Here is a 21,176-nt window from a genome sequence, read left to right as displayed (position 1 = left end):
CCAGCAGCTCTTCTCTGAGCTCCCTCTGAATGTCTGAGCTCCTCACCCTATCTCTGAAGCTGAGCCTAGCCACGCTAAGCAGGTAACTCATTTCGACCACTTGTATCCACAATCTCATTCTTTCGGTGCCTACCCAAAGCTCATGACCATAGGTGAGAGTCAGGACATAGATGGACCAGTAAATCAAGAGCTTCGCCTTCCAGGAGAGCTCCCTCTTCACCACGATGGTCTGGTGCAACCCCCGAATCACTGCTGACACTGCGTCATACCGCCTGTCCACCCCATGCTCCATTTTAAACTCACTCCTGAACAAGACCCCTTCACTTGGGGCAGTAACTCAGTTCCAACGCAGAGGGTTACTGCCCCAAACAAAAGGGTTTTCCAGCAGAGAACCACAGCCTCAGACTTGGAGGTACTGTCTCCCATTACAAACTTTGCTGCAGATTAAGTTTGGTTTGCATTGCAAATGCTCTATCACTTACTTTTTACATCATTCCCAGAAAAAACACACACACATTCTCCAACATTTACAAGCCAGAGAACTTGTCCTGAACACAAGTCTGAAAATATTAAATGAAACATGAGAATAAGTGAATATGGTAGAATTAAATACTTATTTATTCATTTTTCAATTATTTAGAATGACTTTCTCCTTCCATTTCTAAATCCTTGAATGAACCCAGAGAAAAAAAACAAAGTTTGTCCATGTGGTTTTATGAGGTGATTTTATCGGACAAAGCACCTCGGGCATCTCAGAAAAGAAAAACTGAAAAACTTATTAATTCAATATAGTGCCAAAACAAACTACACACTGCTTGTAAAAATTCCAAAGTGATTTTGTGATTTGTTTTGTACAAGGATGTATCCATGTGTACAGGGTTAGTGTCTGAATCCCTTTATCTCCAGAAAGCTGCATGACACAAACTTGAAACCACATGACTCAAAGATAAAGACTAAGTCCTTAATTCATAGAGTAAAGGAAGAGGAACTAACATCTGTACACTTTTATGAAATCATAGCAGAAAATCCATATTTGGCATTAATTTGTCAATACATCCCGCTTTGCTTACCGTTGATATGTTCACTTATTCTTCTTTACATTGTATGCGTTCTACATTTTGGTTCTGTTGTCCGATGTTTTGATTTTGTCCCAAGTAATTAATTTGTTTTTGTTGTTGTAACCCATGTTGATGGTGATTTCCTGGCCTGGATTTCAGTATGTGTTTTGAAATCTTTGGACAAATCCTTATTAAGCAACTCACAAAAGTTTCGTTCCATTTGTTTTTGATTGAAATCTCCAAATGGTTTGAGATAAGCTTTCAGTTTTAAGAAAACAAAGCTCTGAATTTTTTCTCACAGCATTGTGATATAGCAGCCTATGAAAACAAATGATGCATGCAGAACAAAGATGGCTTAAAGCCCTAAATAAAAGCAAGATGGACGGACGTTGCCAATAAGATTGATTTGGTGGGATGAAACAGGTTTAATCAAAGACAGCCATCATAAGTTCATCATAAGAGCAAACCGCCAAGGGAAAACAGCATGTGTTGCATATCGTGCTGGGTTGGCAGAGACTCAGGCACTTGGATGAGAATGATGAAACTAAAACCAAAAGTTTTTTGGGAAGGATGGGGATGACATGTTTTGGGATTTTGTTCTCGTGATTAGATCTCATCATTTCCTGAAGAGGTTCCTTCTGGTCTTCTGAACTAGTTAAAGATCTTTGGACTGTTTCCTAAAATACCTCAAATAAGGAAATTTCAAATACATCCAACAAATGACTTGTGGCACTGACGATAATACCGACCAAGTCACTTACAGAGTATGAATCAGAAGAATGATCAAACCAAAACCCCTCTAATGCAAATCCAAATCCCTTTGGAGAAATGCACAGGCAGCGCAGCAGGACGCTGTCAGCGCCACTTCCAATGAGCATTGTTTGGCCTCACACTTGAATGCATAGGTATCCACAGGAGGTCTCAGATCACATCCAGAGTTAGAGGTTATCATGGCATTACCAAGTTCTGTGGGCCTCTTGGTGAGGGCCCTTGACTGACAGACTGGAGAAATGGTGCCAAAAAAGATCTTGATCTCCCAAAACAATCCTAAATCTAGAGCTGGCACTGTCGAGAAATAAATACTGTCATGGAGAAAGCTCCGAGCTCTTATTCTTAACCCCTGCACAATGCTTCGTGATCTCAGAACTCCCATATTCATTAACGCACAATGCTTAAAGATTTGGCATCAGCTTTAATAAAGTGACATGTTTCCTGGGTTTGATCACTGATTTGTTGCGGTGTAAAAACAGCATCTTGTTAAAATATCTTTTACATAAGTTTGACTTGGCTGCTCTGTTCTGCTCTGGCAGTGAAGAAGTAAAAAGTTTGACTTTACATGTACATGTAAGGAATGTTTTGGCATATAATGACTGAGTTGCACACATGAGATGTGAAGCATAGCCTTATAAGGCGGCTTACATGGGGTCAATGAAAAAGACATTGAACCTTTAAAGCCAGGCTATGTAACCTTTGCTGGATAGCGGCCTCTATGACCACAAATGGAAATTAACAAATTGGTGTGTTTGCTTCCTGTTTTAACTTTGTGATGAACCACAGAAAAGTTTGTCTGTAGCTTGCTAAAAAAAACATACTGTAGAGCAAGTAGAGGAGAGCTGAAAAATTTAGCAAAATGACTGTCAGTTATGTCAGTTAAACAAGTCAGGTTTCCATCTGAATGCAAGGTGAAATTTCTACACATTTTTTGATAATCTGCAGGAGAAAATGTGTCTTATTGCACTTTTCCATGGGAATATATATTGGTTTGACTGATAAGCAGTAGGAGATCATAATTCCCCGATTAGGTTCCACAGCAGAAGAATGCACAACGAGATGAAAAATCAAAAGAACGCCAGTGAAACCTCAAATAAAGGAAAACTTGGATGTAAATGACAAAGAACACACTGGACAATGAAAATAGAGAATTAGAAATAATTGATATTACAGCTTCCTTGGAAAAATTTTGCAAACAAACCTGTGCAGTTACATAAGCGTTTATAAGCCCACAGAGATGACAAAGAGAGATTTCAATGGCCAATTTCAATGGTTGCATTGACAGTGCGCCATGACTGTACTTTTTGCAATATTTAGATATTGTTTTTTTAGAATTTTTGGTGTTTCCACACATTTTTTATGCACAAATTCAAAATATGATTTTAAAAAACTAAATAGAAAGACACCACCAGAAGTATCTCTTAATAAGTTGGCTTATATTAGCTATAATAACATGGTTTTACCAGACTAAGAGTACTGAATTGAGCAAGGGTGTGTTTTATTGCTTATAACTTTAACTTGTAATTTGTAAAAGGAAAACTTTGCTGCTTCTTCTTTTAAAAATAACAATCTCATTTACAGCAGAAATCACATATAGGGCTTATTCATGCTCAGCATTGGACATGTATACAGCCTTTTGTATAGCCTTCTGTCTATACTCTGCAATTATTTTGTCTGTGCACTTTTTTAAAGTTTTCGAAAAAAGAATGAAACTGAGCAGTACCATCTAAGAGCATGGGGGCAGTGTAGCATAATTCAAGCAAGATACAGCAAGGACATTTTAAAAATGGCAGAACTTTGCAATAGAGTGAAAATAATTCTCTGCCCAAATCCTGGGATGTATTTAATGGCCTCACAGACCTCCATCATCTAAAACGCTGCCTCTGTTTAAGGGTACATTATAAGGACCTCCCACATCATTGCCTTGTTTGTTGTTGTGTCAAACTTTTCACTTTTCCCTTTAGTGCTATCTGTTGGCTGTATCCATGCCAAAGATGCATGGAAATATGAGCGCAGTGACATTTGAAACGGACGTATCTATTTTCATATCTCAAGGGATTACAAATGAGCTCATAAACTGTGAATGGACCAATAATGGACCTAATAAAAAACAATAAAAACATGTGGTCTGGCCTCTATGGACAAAGCAGACTGCATTAATATAAGCTAAAACAGTTTGTCTCAGGAACAAGTTATAATAATACGTAATAGTACACAAATCTGACAGCAGTAATAGTCCAGTGAACAGAGTGGACAGAAGTGACAGCTTTAAATGAATAATGTATTGGTAAAAGTTGGGATGAGGGTTGGCGTGTGTCCATATTGGTATATGATAACTGCTGAATTGCTGAATAGCAGCATTATGTCATGATGGCAGTCTGATAACCACCTGCTCTCGGTGCCACAAATGGGTTCTTGTTCCTGATATAATCTCAGATTCTCTTACATTCATTGGATTAGGATAATGTATGTTTTCTGCTTAACAAAGTCTAAAACGATTTCTGTAATAAAGATGCTTGTGTTATAAAAATCACTGTATCATTAACATCACCAACAACTGAACAACTAAATTGCAGAGGACTTGTTTTGCTCCAATACCGAGGGAGTCCCACAACAAGCTTCCTGTTAGCTGCACAATCCTAACTACTACCAGGTCCTAACACCTCGCCACTCTCTAGAGCAAAGTCTGCAGCCAGTCCCCACAGATGTTTCACTTCTCTAACAGTGACCTCTGACCTTCCCTCTCAAGGGACTAACAGGCATTTCGTTGAGTAATGTCGCCTGTATAAATTTATGGTCGACATAGACAAGTGTAAATTTTAAAATTTCAGATTTATTGCACTAAACCCAGAGTGGCTGAAAAAAAGCACAGAACATGTTATAGAAGGTGTTACAACATCTTCAGGTATGAGTATAAAGACTGAATTTATATTACATCACTACTGTGAAAATCTGAGATAAAGTCTGCCTTATCTACAAAAAAACACTAATATACAAATTTTGACTGAATTTAGCAACCACTCATTACTTAAAATAGAAACCACATAAAACTTTACTTTTAAACAAAAAAATGTAATCTAAACAACTACAAAGTACAAGCACCACTCACACTGCAATGCTGATGAGCTGCATTGTGCAAAGATGAACACAACATACTTTTTCATTTACTCATCACTAAAGTGTCAATCATCAAGAAAAAATAGCCCTGAAGATGCTGCTGAAAAGGTTATGGGGTATTTAAAATCAAAAGAGTAAATGCTTTTTAGGACCAGAAATTGAAAAAATGCCCAAATTGATTGATTTCTTGCCTTCCAGAGTTGACATTTTGACCTGATTTAGCAAGTTAATGAAGAGAAATGAAAAGACTGTTGAACTAGAAAGAGACGATTCTGTAGATCCTAAAGTTCATGGAAATCTGATCATTAGTTATCGAGAGGGGTTGATATGAACCAAAGTGTTGGTCAAAGGTCACTACGAGCAGAGACAAGTTCTGGACATGAGGTGAAGGGGTTACCAAAATCATCAGGACTCATTTGCTAGGAAGTTAATGGCAACTGTTGACCTTTGTGTGGTTAATTTTTTTTGTTTTGTTTTTTTTGGATGCAACTGAAATTAACCAGGATCCATCTAGATCAAGCATCAAAAGCTAAAAGTAGCAAAAAGAAAAGGGATATCTGAAGTCCAATATTCTTTGGTGCAAACAGCTTGACTTAAACTTGCTTGTCATTGTAAATGCTTGTCTGAAATTCAGAGTATAACTGCTGTTATACTAAACCTTATATGTGTCCCTGCCATACATGACTTCACACAACCAAAACCAAATGTGACAGAACGACTGTATGAAACTCATGACATGAAATAATAGCCTTAAAGGCATGGTGCAGTACATTTTGACTGCCATGGTTTTTTTTCATTACTGCTAATCTGTCTATAATGTGTCCTAATGATGGCATGTCCTACCTCTAACAGAATTAAAGCATGTGATGAACATGACATGGCACATAACCAGAGGTGAAAAGGCCAAGTGCTATTACTTTCTTGGAGGCCAAGCAGGTTACAGCCCTTCAGAGACATGAGATAACGTTGCATTACATTGGAAACAAGAGCGTGAGGAGGCATGATGTCAGAGATGATGCAGAGATGATATTACTCGATGACTGTTGTTCACTTCTGTGCTCACTTTAAGTATGAAGTTGAAAAATCTGCAAAATATACAATACAGCTGACCACTGGTTCAGTGTATCCCATAAAATTACTGTATGCCACATAGATTTATTTCAGCTGCAGTAAAGTATGAGATGTGAGAAACTTATATCACCAATAAAAATGAGGATAAGCAGACTTAAATATGGTCTAGAAGTAAATATTCCTGGATCAAGAAGAGAAAAATGGGGAAATTAGAAACCAGTCAAATTTCTGAATCCTGAAACTCACTCTGGGGAAAACCAGAAGGCCATGGGAGGTTTAAGGCCAATGTGCCCAGTGAAGCATGCACAATGCTGGGGGTCTCCTCAGGAACGAAAGGGGTGGGTGGGAGATGTTAAACAAAGCTCAACAACTCTCATAAATCAACTGAGCAAGGGGTTAAACTTCCCTTTTTGTTGTTCAAGATTTTTCAACCACGATCCAAAGAGCACGCCAAGATGAAACAGCAAACATCCCCGGGATGGCAACAACAGGGTGAGTCCACTAAGAAGGAACATGACTGCATGGCAAATCCATTATAGTGAAAAACATAGAGGCAACGTAAACCCAGATGTTACAATTACCGAAATGTTGCCGTATTTCAAAGGGGCCTCACATGTGGAACATTTTTCAACTCAAATCAGAGGTAATCTCAGGAACTTGGATGGGGGGGTCAAACTATAAACAGAACGAGAGAGAAAAAGGCGGGTGAGAAGGATGAGTGCAGGGGATATGAGAAAAGAACCAAAAATAAAGGAATAACCATAATAAGTCCTTTCTACGCATCCTGCTCTCAGAAGCAAAAGGTAGGAATCAGAGTCGGATTGAAACAGCATCAACAGATTTAAGGGGTTGTCTATTTTCAAGTCAAAACAACAGAGGACCAATGACCTAACATTCCTGAGTTGACACCATTTCCCAGAGCGATCCTTCTGAGACCAAACTCTGAACCTAGATGCACTGAGCGTCCGTTAATGGATATCGATCATCCCGAGTAGTCCTTTGAACCGTGACAACTCTGAAGGTTTAGCCACACATCAATATTTGTGAGGCGGCGATCTGAGGCACTGTTTCCTACAACAGCACCTTGTTAGATTAGAGCCACCTGTACACCGCTACCAACGCCTTTACAACTGCCTGGAGCCCACCCTTTTGATTGCACCAGTTTGCTGTAAAAGCAGACGCATTCATGACTGGGCATTCTTGAATGTCAACAGAATGTGCATGCCCTTTAAACTTTCTCTCAGCAAGAGGTAGAGGACATTTGGTTGGTTTTGCAGCCCTTTCAGAGAAACCTGATAAAACTCTCCCTAAAACCCTTTTTTGGCATTCATTAATTATTCAGTGTTTGGTGCAGGAGTGGCAGTCTTTCAAAGGTCTTCTTTCAAGGCCCCTTGCACCATCCGTGCTTACTTTGCCCTCCGATCTTGCCCAGAGCATCTTCTGCTCATTTCCTTTGTCCTTCAAGTTGTTCTCGTCATTTCCTATCTTTCCTTGAGCATTTTCTCTCTGCGTCTAGGCTGGAAAAATCTCCCTTTATCCAAGACCATCCTGCTCTGAGAGAAGGAAACCCTCCCCATTCAAGGCCAGGCTGAGGAATAGATCTTGCGTAGTTCACAGAGATGGTCTGTTTCCTGCATCTGTACTTACTCACTCTCACATGCTCATTCTCCTTGTACCCATCTCTCTCTTCCACTTCTCTGTTGCCTAATAACAGCTTTTGCAGCTGTACTCACTTTTCCATCTGCACAGGAGTATGTCTGTATCCATACGAGGCAAACCTGATCAGTCTAGACAGAAGTACAACAATATATCGCCACAAGGAAGAAGTACCATTTGAGCATTGAGCAATTCTTCGTGATCTTTAGTGGTCTTGGAAGATCTTTTGGCAAAGATTTGTGCTTTGATTGGAATGAAAAGCACATTCTCAAAAAAAGGTTAGTCTGAACCCAAATTTTAATCCCAATCTGTTGGAGTATGTGCCCAAATAAAGGTTGTTTTAGGGCCAAACAAAGATGTGCTATTAATGCAGGGGCTCAGATCGAACCCCGCCTCCTTAAGTGAGCTCGCTTTGTCATACAGTGCTCTGATGCAGTCAATCAGTGACCCAGAGCTTAGCTGGGGGGCTTTGAGATTCTTTTACGACCCCCCTTTCACCTCGCCTCCCGCTCCTCAAAAGAAAGAACGGTAATTAACTGATGAAGAGCTCTGTAAGATTATCCAGTCTCCTCGCCAAGGACTGCAGCTCTGTCGGTGGTGTGCAGTCATGTCCCAAAGGACCACTGCAGAATGGGGAAGGATGGATCTCAATGGTCTATTCAACTACTCTCCTCTTTCATCCTCTATTCAGCTGAGAAGGAGGAGAGCAGCATGCCATGTTGTATATTTGAGTCAGGAATGTTCTTTCATATCAGCACAAATTAGGAAAAGCACTCACTGTGTTTTAAGACAAATGTTGAGACCATGGTCACAATGCTTTTAGCGCTGACATGCACACATGCACACAGTTCTTCGCTGACCACATCACAGCTTAGAGGGCACACAAGTGCACAAACAACCCCTCACTGCGAGCGGGAATGCGCGGCAGATTGAATTATACAAGAGAAAGCAAAAATAGCTGTGTGTCCCAACCACCTAGAGTGAGACAGAGCGGGACACAGAGGGAGTGAGGGTGAGAAAGAGAGGCTGAGGGGAAGAGAGCAGGGGATCCGTTTAATTCAACTCAGTGTCGGAGCAGACACGTTGTTACTTTGCATGGAAAATATGTTTCTGGAGGGAGAAAAACACAGAGCTTGTCTCACGTTTGCACACCCTCCCATTTCCCCTCATAAGATCTCTCTCATTCAAATGTGTCACCGTGCCAAGGCCCCCCACAGCCGGGGTCCCAACCCTCAACCCAGCCCCCGACAAGCAGACCACCCAATAGATACCCAGCTTGATTTGATCCGGGCTTCCCGAAGGGTACTGGCATGAAGTATCAACTCTTGAATGAACCAGCAATGTTTCTCAGAGTGGTACAAAATCATAACAAAAGTATTGTGGCAAATCAAGCTGATTCCATCAGCCACTTAACTGACTCTGTATGTTTACATGATGTTAGAAAAAGTTGAATGATTGTGATAGTCAGACTAAAACTGGACTTCTACGACTAAGATCGTACCAAATGGAATTTCTCTAAGTCAGACTTACACACGTAGATAATGCAGTTGCGGGTTGATTTGCTCTTTCATGTATATGCCTCAGTCTGACCTGAATTGGCCTAAGTGTTCTGCACATGCTCCATATACTCCACACCAGGCTTTAACCTGGGACTAGAACAGCATAAATCCATAGAAGAAAACTGGGAAAAAAAACAACACAAGACGAAGAAGGAAGGAAAACAAAACAAGACGAAGAAAGCATTGTGGGCACTGTGTGTACGCAATGCACAGTGCCAAAAAGTTATCCTTGTTTTCACATTTCGACATGTAACCCATTAGCCGCTTGCTAACATAATAGATCAACCAGAAGAAGGTCCGATAGCAACTACCTAAAAGGAGACATATCGCTACCTACCATACTGGAGTCGGACATACTTGCATCAATAAATTGATTCTCCCCCAGTGCTTGCAAACTGGAACAAGGACAGTAGTCCAATTAGATGGCCTGAATGAGCTATAACCGTAGCACTTAAATGTGCGTGTAAACATACTGACTTTACAAGACATGACTCATGGATTTTTTAAGTGATTAGTAAATGATGAACATGTGTTGCAGAATTGAATTATGCCTCTTGGATCAGTATGCAGCCTGACTTTACTGTGCATAGAAACATACTGACTCATGCACTTCAAAACTTGCAGCTCAATGATGACATTTGCAAAGTTATTCAATTTGCATTGCCAGGGTTTGCACTGAATTCTGCAAACTGGTCATAGCATTGACTGATCTTTGCTGACAGTTACAAATCAACCATGATCCCAGTTGAAAAGTTATCTCACCCAGAACATGCAGGACAGGCAGACCCAGGTGCGTGCAGGTCCCGCCAGAGCTGCTGGCAGGCTTAGAGAGACAGATGGCATGGTGACGGGCAGAGTGATGCTGCTGCTGCTGTTGCTACAGACCAGTGAGCTTCCTTAAGTATAATCCAGCCGGGAGAAAAGTTGCCCTACGCTGCACAGCCATGACTTCCCTGGGCGTAAACCCTCTCTTTCACCTCCTGCTTTCTCCCTCTTCCTCACTGTCTGACTTGCTTTCCCCTCCTAGTGTCTCTCCTCTAAATTGGATCCTGACTGCTTCTCCTCCGCGCTCACTCTGGCTCTCTACCCCTCTGTCGGGGAAACTTTCACAAAGCTTTTTTTTTTTTTTTTCGGCTGGGGGTCAGGCTGCCCCCACCGCTTCACAGGAGCAAAGGGGGAGGGGGTGCTCTGCTTATTATCCATCTCTTTCGCCCCTCCTCTCTCTCTCTCATCCCATGTCTCCCTCCCTCTTTAGCCCTCTAAGTCTCACCACTTTTAATTTCATTCATTCCTTGATCCCACCCCCTCCCCGTTCATCCCCCTCAGCATCCGTCCCACTTCACCTCCCCCTCCATCTCTCTCTTGCACAGTTTGCCTGTGTATTTCTGTATCAAGGCCCATTTTAATATTTCATAAACTCTGTCTCCCCCTGCATTCACCCGTGTGATAAATGTCCGCTGGCATTTCTCCTGATCTTGAAAAATGCTTTACTGAATAAGTTTGGACATCAGAGAAAACGCCTGCTATATACATTGTCAGTCGGTGCTCAAAATGCCTCAAGTTTGCCAAAAGTTGAGTTGAATTATGACACCCACTCTCATTATAACACTGTTTGACTTTATTTGATCAAATTTTTCATCAAAATTTTCAAAAACCTAACTACAATGAAAAACAGCTGTTACTTTACATATCAAATTCTTTGACTAACAATATTAGCTACAGTCACCTGTTTCCACTAATTCACTCTTTCTGTAAAGAGACTTAAATTAAGACAGTAGAAATAAGTGCACTAAATTAATTGTAGATTTATAAATCCACTCTGGAGGGAATTCAGCTAATGATCATTACATGCAATATAAGCCAGGCATCTTTTCCTCTTATTTTCCTGATCATCAACAAATTCCAAAATATTAAAAGCGTTGATCAGTTTCTCTGTAGTTTCTGAATTCAAGTCCAGTTTTTGCTACTAAAAACATCTCAAAGTAAATCTCAAAACACATGCCACAAATTTAAAGTTGTGTGTTTTAAAACAGGCAAAGTAATTTTTAGTGCTGTGCCCAACTCAGAATCTTATTAAGTTGCTGTGAGTTGTAAATTTAGTGAAGGCAAAGGTAGAGTTTCCAACTCATTCATTTATTTTTGACGGATTATTTTATAGTTTTGGAGCTGGACAGTAGGAGTGCCAGTGAAATAATATATATACATATATATACATATATATACATATATATACATATATATATATATATATATATATATATATATATATATATATATATATATATATATATATATATATATATACATATACATATATACATATATATATACATATAGGCTAATGTTTTGTTACTGATTGCAGAGTGTACTCTGGGCACAGACAGAGCAGCGGAGCACCAGGCGCAGTGAAAGTGAAACTTAACTGTTTATTCTGATGGGTCTAAAAGTTCCACAGTAACTGCTTCTCTCATTTATCAATGTGATCAGCTCTGACCAGATTGTCATATCAATTATCCATGCTGCAACTCAAACTGCTGCTGAGGAAAAAAGAACTCATGGAGAGTCCTGCCTACGCTGCATTCATGGCCCCACAAAAACATTTGTATTTAGAGAGCGGGACAGAATGACAAAAAAAGGGACACACACAAGATAAAAAATATATGTGTATTTGCTGCTGTTGAGGACTCATTTCAGCAGCGAGTTAACATACACTTGGTGCTCAACTGTGTACTTACATCAGCAGAACAGTGTGTGTGTTGATTGACTTAAAATACATTTCAGTGTTTTTATGGTAAGAAAGGAACAGGTCACTCAGTGCAACAACGTGGCACATTGTTTTATATACTGGTTTCTGGAAAACAATGGAGCTCTGAGGCATAGAGGAAGAAGATATTGTATTGACACACATTACCATTTAGTAGAACCTATAAAAAAGTCAATGTTGGTTTTGGTCTGTTGCTTGGATTTGTTCAAAATAAGAAAAATATCACCAGCCTTATCTGAAACACTCCTTCACCATTTAAATCGCACTCTTGGCATCCCACACATTTCCCCTTCACAAAGAAAAAACACAGAAGTCTAACACAGTGGCCTCAAGCAGAGCCCCGCCCCCCTCCATCTTCAGCCTTTACTACAGAGAAAGAGCACAGAGGGGCCGGGAAGCAAAAGCTGCTTCATTAAGTTCTTACTGCTCATCAATGACCATGTTAGCCTCATGCGTGACCCTTTATCCCCTTGTGTGGGTAGCCCGTTTTTCACACACACACAAGCACTGCAAACCTCCACAGAACTGTAACCATTACCCAGTGGTGGGCTACATGCACCTGTAAACACTCATGGAGCCTTATTCTTCTAAGGAAAGATTCTCACACGCAAAGGAAATTTCTGAAAACTTCCTGAAAACATAAACACACATAATCTAAACTATCCACTCACCGAATGCATACACACAAACATTCACCAATAACCACCTACTGCTCTCCCACTCTCACACACACACTCACGTCTTTCTCACACACTGCATAAATACACAAACCCACCCACACACACAGAAACATACAAACTCACACACTCACCCACTGGCATTGAGGATTAATCCCCTGGTATTTCCTGCAGGCCACCCCTACGGAGACAAATTCACTAAAGGAGACAATGTTAGAAAGAGAGAAAACATTTGAACTTAATCCCCCCCAACCAACCAAACACACACACACACACACACACACACACACACACACTCCAGCTGAATGTTTGTCTGAGAAATGCAAGAACTTTGCAGAAACTATGTTATTTTTCCACATTACTGCATATTTGTGTCTTTTTAGGGCCTCAACTAAAACACATTTTAGGTACTGCAATTTTTTCAATTATATATCATTATGCATGTAATGATTATTATCATGTTTGACAATTACCAACATTACATCTGAGTCCAAGCCTGTTTGACCAACAGTCAACCCCCACAGTCAAAAAGTGACTTTAAAATGTCACTGAAGTGAAGAAAACCAAACAAATCTGAACATATCCATTTGCTGCAGTAATAATTTGCAAAATCAAGATTGACACTTTTGTTTTTTTGTTTTGTTTTTTTGTAATGACTGATACCCAGAGATGCTCAAAAGTTGTTTTTTTGCATGTCCAAGTCAAGTCACAAGTCCTTGGTAGCAAGTCTAAGTCTCTGATAATGATCAAATTAAGATTGTTCATGATGCCCAAACCTTGAGTCTGAGTCAAGTCTCAAGACTTTTGAGGACAGACTCGAGTCCCCATCTCTGCCCGTAACATCAATATATTGCAATAGGCCTGCACTTAATATCATACTCTTACAGTTTACCTGATAATGTCAGACATATTCCCTAGTCATGGACATCTTTATTTGTTTTTCATGAGCATCAGTCATTGATAAATGAAAGATATTCATGACAACAGTGAAGCAAACATTTGTTGGTCACAATGGTCACAAACAAGGTGTTAACACAACATGCTGTATCAATCTGAGATCATGAGTCTAACTTGTGAAGTCGTGTTTTGGCCACCTGGAGAATGCAGGTCTCATATTCTCACTGCATCTAGCTCTGTTTTGGTCTCCACCAACTTCTGAGGGAAATATCAGGCTTTTAATTAAATGCTCCACTATGTTCACCAGCTGCGTCTGGGTACTGTTTGTTGCAGGTAGTACAGTGCGAGATTAGAGCTTTGTTGGCAAAAACAAGGTTGACGAGATTGGTAAAACTGAACTAAAATACCAAGGTTTGGGCTATAAAAACAAAAACACTGTGTTGGATAATAAGTGGGTTCATTATTTCAAGAGACCCCTTTCACATTAAATACAGTATATTGATCCATTATTAAATTAAATATATTGTTAAGAGCAGCTTTAAATGTCTTCTAATTTGATGTAATTCAATTAATTCACATCTCATCTCACACAGTAAGGTGTATAAAACAGCTTGAGGCTATTTTGGAAGATATAACACAATGTCACCAAATGACTGTGCACTTGAGTGTTGTCCAGCGGGGCTTAGTTGTACTCAAGTGAAACCGTCACAACATTGCACACCATGTTCTGCTCTTGCATAAAGTCATCATCCAGTTCCCTGTCAGCACACTCTAATGTGACAGTGTAGGATGCATCATTTATTTTTGATAAACAGAAAGTCTTCTATTTATAACATCAGGATTTACTGCACAGCGAACAAACAGCACAAGAGGAGCAATATCAAGTTTAGTCACATTTGTAAGTTAATAGTAAATATGAAGCAGTTCAAAATAATTTGTTAAAGGACAGAAAAAGGTGGTGCAGTCTATGCAATCAGATATTAAGACTTTATATTATGACTATTCTATGGAGATAGATTTGTCTCAGTATTAGCTGTGTTAATTTGTTTTATTTTCAAACAGATATATGAATCCAGTCTTTATTTGTGAATCTCAATTCAGGGTTCCATCGCTTAAGGCAAGTCATTTTTTGTGCTTTTTTTCAGACTATTTCATGCTACTCAGACTGAAGTTTAAGACCCAGTTTTTTCAATGTTGAAAAAAAGCACCTTTTTCAGAGTGGAACACAAAGAAGACAATAAACATATCATATTATCACAAATGTATCTATTTATTTTCCCAACAGAAGTAGGAAATATCTGACATTTCTAGCTGTTTTTCTTGACAATGTTGTTTTTTTACTCTGTGAGATTCCAATGCTTGGATTATCATCATGACAAAATAGATGTTACCAATTATTTTAAGATTTTACAATGCAACATCAGAGAGAAACAATGAATTCAATCCTACTCAGACTTTTGAAAGATTAATTTAAGTCACTTTAATACCAATGAAGGCCTTAATTTTAGATTAATTAATTCAATGCCTTTTGATTAAGGATCATCAGGAACCCTATAATTTCTAAGTTTGTGGATTTGCATTGTGCACACACTGAGTCATTTTTTTCTGATTTGTTTTTGGTATTTGCAGTTTATCTATTTGTAAAATATTTTAGTGTGCTTTATTTGTATTTGTGGAAATTGTTCTATATTTACAGATTACAGATTAATTGTCAAGCTCCACACAAATAATAATGAGAGAAATGTACCTCCATATTATTCAAAAATAAAAGGTCCTCGGGTCATTTCGGCACATTACTGGTTATTTTCCTAAGGCTCATACACAGTTCATACAGCGACAAAATGCAGCTGCAGCACCCACTGGTGGTCACTTCACAACATGCCTCCTAATTTATAATCAGACACTTGTTCAAAGCACAAGTTATTAAATATAGAAGGGATTGCAGAGACATGGGGTCTGTGTGTGTGTGTGTGTGTGTGTGTGTGTGTGTGTGTGTGTGTGTGTGTGTGTGTGTGTGTGTGTGTGTGTGTGTGTGTGTGTGTGCGTGGGTTGAGATGTAGTAAAGGGAGGGTGGGCATATTTCCAAGGCTAATCAAATCACTTGTGGGATTTGCTTTAGTACCTCTTTAACCTTGACCATTTCTGTCTTCTTTTGTAAACCAAAGGCAGGAGGGGACGGCGAGGCACTTACACAATTAAGAAGATTAACCGGTGACAGGTCGCTGTCCTTGAACCGGGTAACGACGGGTAAACAGCAGCAGGACACAGATCAAAGCTGTGCACCCTGTTACAATGGACTTAATACAAAAAAAAAGGTTTTGGCAGAAAAATGAAACAAGAGAGTACATTTATCAGACAAAATAGGAAAAGAGGCATAGAGAAAAAAAATGACAAACTGATAAGCAGATGGAGGTGGTGGATAAGCACAGATAGATAAGGATGAGAGAGAGTGAGTGTGTAAACAGAGGGGTGTGTTCTCCCCTCTTGGCTGACATCCCTTGCTAGATGAAGGGGGAGTTCACTTGTTGACAGACAGAGGAAGAACACACTCCAGCAGCACACCCCCCCCAAACACACACAGACATGCACACACCCTTTACCACCCCCGTGACTCCCATCTGTTGAAAACAATACAGACCCGGGGCCCTCCCTTTGCACAGCACTCACATGTGTGTGCACGTTTTCCTCTGTTCTCTCTGCTGCCGAGAGGAAGGACCAGCCAGAACACACTGACCCATGAAACACAACAACAACACTCCTGCAGTACATGGTGTCAAGTGTTGGGTTTGGCCAGCTCACTCTTTGAAGAATTGCCACATAAAAGTGATCATTTTTGGCACATTTTTCTCCAATTTGGAGACATCTTTAAAGCAAGGGATCACAGGAGGGTTTCTGCACTACACTTTCCATAACCACTTGTTAATCTAACCAGCAATATAAAGATATTATATTGTATCAAGATATGAGACTATATATCGTCTTTGATATTGAATATTGTTATATCGTGATTGTGTTTTTTCCTGATTTATAAGGTTGCTTTACAGTAAAGTGACTTTTCTCAACTTATCAGACAGATCTACTTGTTTTAATACTTATCTTTACCCACTTAGTCATTATATCTATATCAATGATTATTGATCAAAAAAATTTTTTTTTTCAAAGTACCAACTGTCATTCCTACAATATTGTCACATCAAAGAGGGAATTTGGTTAAAAAAAAAAAAAATTTAAAAAACTGAATCAGTCTTCCACTTTAAGCATTAATGTGCTCTTAAGGAGATTAAAAAATATCGAGATATATATTGTGTATCGAGATGTAGCCTAAAAATATTGAAATATAATTTTCAGCCAATATCGCCCAGCCCTATAAACCAGCATGGGCAACGATACATGACATCTTTCTACCTTATGAATTTTTATTCTGTAGACACACTTTTTATTTATCTGTATTGATATGACTGCTCATGGCAACTACTCACTTCTATTCATGCGAAAGAATCTGCTTTTAAAGACTTTTTGTGCAGCATTAAAAAAAACTGCTAAACGCCAGGTACATTAAACAACGCAGTCCAAAAAAAAGATGCCTGAACAATAGTCGAATAAACAGAAGGTATTTCCATGCATTTGTGTGCACTGCATTGTTCAAATCAATAACTACTTTAAAGGTCCAGTCTGTAGAATTTAGGGGGATATACAGACAGAAATAAAACAGAACCCTTAGAGCCCGCTATAATATTACACACACTCACATCGCTCTGCGCAAAATGTGCTTTTTCAAAATCAAGCCTTAAAAAAATATGACACATTGTTATTATTTTCTACTTAAAATTATTTTATTTCTTTAACCAACATCAGCCCTAATCATAAATATCAAATTTTAACTCTTTAAATGTCAAGGGTTTCATCATAATGCCACTGTTTTTAGATTAACACAAAAATGAATTATTTGTGATATATTACATGCAAAGTTTATTGAAACTTTATAAGTAGTCTTAAGTAGCTGATTGCCTTTTCCCCCACGTTTTCTGGAGAAATTGCACCAAACTGCTCAGGGTTAAAGGGATTAAATACTTGTGCAAGTATCTAAAAGCAGCACAAAAAAAGTTATGTAGCTCCAGGTTTCAAGGGGTTAATTGGCCCATTCTTGTCTTTTGGATAAAAACAAATATCAGCAATAAAAAGAAAAGAGCTCATACGGAAATGTCATCTCGCCACTACTGTTAACATACGTACGCTGTGCATTGTGAAACACCCTCTGTTAATGACACATCCTCGCTTACAATGATTCAGCACAGAACTAGTGGAAACGTGGGCTGATTCGCTTGATAGCACCAGGGATCCAAGATTCATAAACGGAGCTAATTTGGTGGAAAAGGGATATCTGAGAGGTCACAACACAGGGTCACCTGTGAAACTGTATCCCAAGACCTGGCAGAAAATCAGCTGCTTAAGTACAGTCATTCTCCTCATCGCACAACCACACTGGTAAGTCAGTGCTCCAACAATCACAGACGACACAGACTGGCCAGAACTGAGGGCAACTGCAGGTAAAGTGCATCTTCGTCCCCTCTGAACACCACCTCATGGGCACAGAGACCATCAAAGTGCCAGCAGAGGAAGATGCACAACCCCCAGAGAGGAAGACGCGTGCTAAAGACCCTCAATGTGTCTGCAGCCAGACAGCCACTGACTGAAAACACTTTCTGCTTTAATTAGGGGTGAGCTCGGTGTGTAGATGAATGGTGTGTGCACATCAAGGTGTGTGTGTGACTGTGAGGTTTTGTGTGCAAAAGCAGTGGCTGCATTTGGAAGATTAATGGCTCTGTTCAACAGAACAGACCTACTATCGGGAAAAGTGCCCAAGTCAAACTGGCAATATCCTGCGCTGTGTGTCTGTGTGTGTGTGTGTGTGTGTGTGCGTGCGTCCTAATGTGCTTATCTCTCTGGCCTGTCTCATCCTCTGTGCTTATCACTAGCTGGGCGTCACACAAAAATTAATATAATTAATTTCCATTGTCATTTGGCAACTACAGGTGGAAAGTTGAGACATTTGGGGATGAGGTCATGCAAGAGATTAAAATCTCAACATGTAAAATATCCTGTGTCCGAGGCTATAGCTCATAAGGTCAATACTTTTCATTAATGGCACTGAATATATCACTTTGTGATGGTCCCTGCATGCAGCCCACATTGTTACTAACTGCACTCCCTTAAGAACAATTATAAAATAATTAGAAAAACAAAAAAAGCGATGTGTCCTTTCACCCTGATGGAGGGATGCCAGTAGTTTCGAGCCCTGCTATTGTGCAGAATTGATGTGACACAACAGAAAAAAACAGCCACTGTCATCAGTAAGGATGTACGATATTGGATTTTTTTGCCGATATATAACAACTCATTTGGCTGATAACCAATGCCAACATAAGCGTATCCACTTCCGTACCCACATAATTTTGGTCATCATCAGTTCTCTTCTGTAGTGAAATCAACATCATATTATGCATAATCTTATCATGATGACCCACCAGCAGATGGAGACATAAAATGCAATGCTTTTCAATGTATAAAATAATCATTTATTGTGCAATATAAGAAAAAGTTGATGTTTTGTACAAGTTTAAGTTTGTAATATCTGCAGAAATCAGCATGTTGGCCCGATTCCGATATTCCATTTCAAATCCAATATCTGCTGATGACGCACCGATATTATCGTGCATTCCTTGCCTTTAAGCCAGTGGCAGTCAACAAGGCAAATATCGGACAATGACGATCCCTAAAAATCTCAAATGTTAACCCCATGTGGACACTATGCAGGAAGAGTCAGGGGCCCACCAAAGTTATTAGGATTCGTCCCCTGGGAATAATGACTGTCTGTTCAATATTTCCTGACAATTTCTTCAACAGTTTAGATATTTGCATTAATTGTAATTTATTGTATTACCTCTGGTGAGGTATTTCTATGAGCCAATTTGGGTTTCTAACCTCTGTGGCACCTGTTTTGCTATAGTATTTTTGACCTGTTTTCTGTCATTTTTTTTAATGGCGCAAATAAATACATTTAAAAAAAAAAAAAAAAAAAAGATATTATAGTCTGGGCCAAAGCAGTTGGCAGTTAAAAATACTGCTTTTTGTTTCAATCAACCCAGAGTTCATGCAGCTCTGTTCTTGCAATAAGCAACATTTGTTTTCTGTATTACAAGCAGGAAAATCTGACACAGTCACTGAAGCAAAATCCAACATGCAGGTGCATTAATATTAAACTGAGTAAAAAGAAAATCAAATTAAAAACACTTAAGCTCGCGTGAAATGCTCCTAATTGTCATTAAATCTAAAATATGAACCATACCTTGTTTTTGCTTTTCCTTTGCTTCCTAAACGGGAAGATGCAGAAGAAAAAAAATTTTGCCCAACTGAAGACTGTGGCAAGACACCAGCCTAGTCCACCCATTCTCTCCTGAAAATCTCCTCACGTCCTCTCCTGTACAACAGCTGCCACTCCTCACTCCTCGTCTCCCCTCCCTCTCTAGCCTATCCGACAAAACCGCTGGCCAGAGGTACCAAGACCCAAGCTGTTGGTTTTAGTGACTAAAAGTTCCCTCCAAGTGTAGCTGAGGAGTTCATCCCTAAATGCATCTTTCCTCTTCTTATTGCCTAGCATCCCTGCAGCATCCCTCCACCCTGCCTCCTCTTTTCTCTGGATGCTGCAGGTTCTTCCATGCAAAGCACGAGGAGGAAAAAAAGATTAGAAGACGGGAAGACAGAAGTGGGCGGAGGTGGGGTGGGTCAGGCAGAGCCGTCTGTTAGAGAAGGAGGCACTTATAGTGATGGAAAAAGGAGGAGGGGAGGGGGGATCTGCAATTTAATGTAGAAAAAGGGGGGTGGCTTAGAGGGCAAGATAATGAATATGAGATGTGTTGAGTGGAATAACAGTGAAGTTCCAGCTATTAAAATGAAGCTATAAATACAAATTACATTGCAGGCACTAACAGCTTGTGTTATGAAAACTGTCTGTTTTCAGTTAAAGCCTCAGCGGAAAAAGAGGAGACTGCGTGAGAAAATATATAAATGCAACCCCATATGAAATAAAAAGAGATGCAGATTGAAAAAGTGCATATGTGTTGGGGAGGTTAAATGTTCTCAGTGGAGTGTGGTATATTTGTAGCTGTCAGGGGGGCCCTAATGAAGATGGGCAGTCTCAAACCAATCATGAATGGCCAGTGTAGCCTCTGAGCCTGTATGCAGTCTGAAGGGGTTAACATAAACACTGAGGACCGCATCAGTTGCTTCAGCCAGTAATTGAACTGCATGTGTACTTTGGAGGGCATATGAATGAATTTTAAGTAATATTAACAACATGGAAAAACTACTTCAAAACTGAAGGATACAAAACATGTATGTGATTAACCCTTTGAAGCCTTTGCAATAAGCAACTTAACTAGGCATGGCCCAAAAAAATGCAAAAAAAAAAAAAAGTTCCGAGAAAATTACTTGAAAATAAGAAATAAAAAGTTCAAAAATAAATAAATAAATATAAAAGCAAGAAAATGACCTAAGAGTGCTGAAAACAATCATTTAAAAAAGCACTTATTTCATATGATTTTTGTAA

General features: G+C 39.4%; 1 protein-coding gene across 7 annotated transcripts in view; it reads right to left on the bottom strand.

Annotated features, from left to right (window-relative positions):
* Window positions 1-21,176, bottom strand: part of tns1b (tensin 1b) — a 188,047-nt gene that overhangs the window by 160,740 nt on the left and 6,131 nt on the right. For 2 of the 7 annotated variants that reach the window (XM_042494932.1, XM_042494933.1), the window contains exon 1: window positions 9,995-10,397. The exons of 1 other annotated variant lie outside the window; for it this stretch is intronic. In XM_042494932.1, coding sequence (XP_042350866.1) covers window positions 9,995-10,075 — 81 coding nt within the window. In that variant the 5' untranslated portion in view covers window positions 10,076-10,397. Of the gene's footprint in view, window positions 1-9,994; window positions 10,399-21,176 lie in introns of those variants that run through there. 4 more of the 7 variants (XM_042494934.1, XM_042494940.1, XM_042494935.1 and 1 more) reach the window with 3 other exon arrangements.

Source organism: Plectropomus leopardus, chromosome 10 (genome assembly GCF_008729295.1).
Source record: "Plectropomus leopardus isolate mb chromosome 10, YSFRI_Pleo_2.0, whole genome shotgun sequence".
NCBI classification, from domain to species: domain Eukaryota; kingdom Metazoa; phylum Chordata; class Actinopteri; order Perciformes; family Serranidae; genus Plectropomus; species Plectropomus leopardus.
The sequence above is the reverse complement of the archived record's forward strand: the minus strand, read 5'-3'. Positions and strand labels throughout refer to the sequence as shown.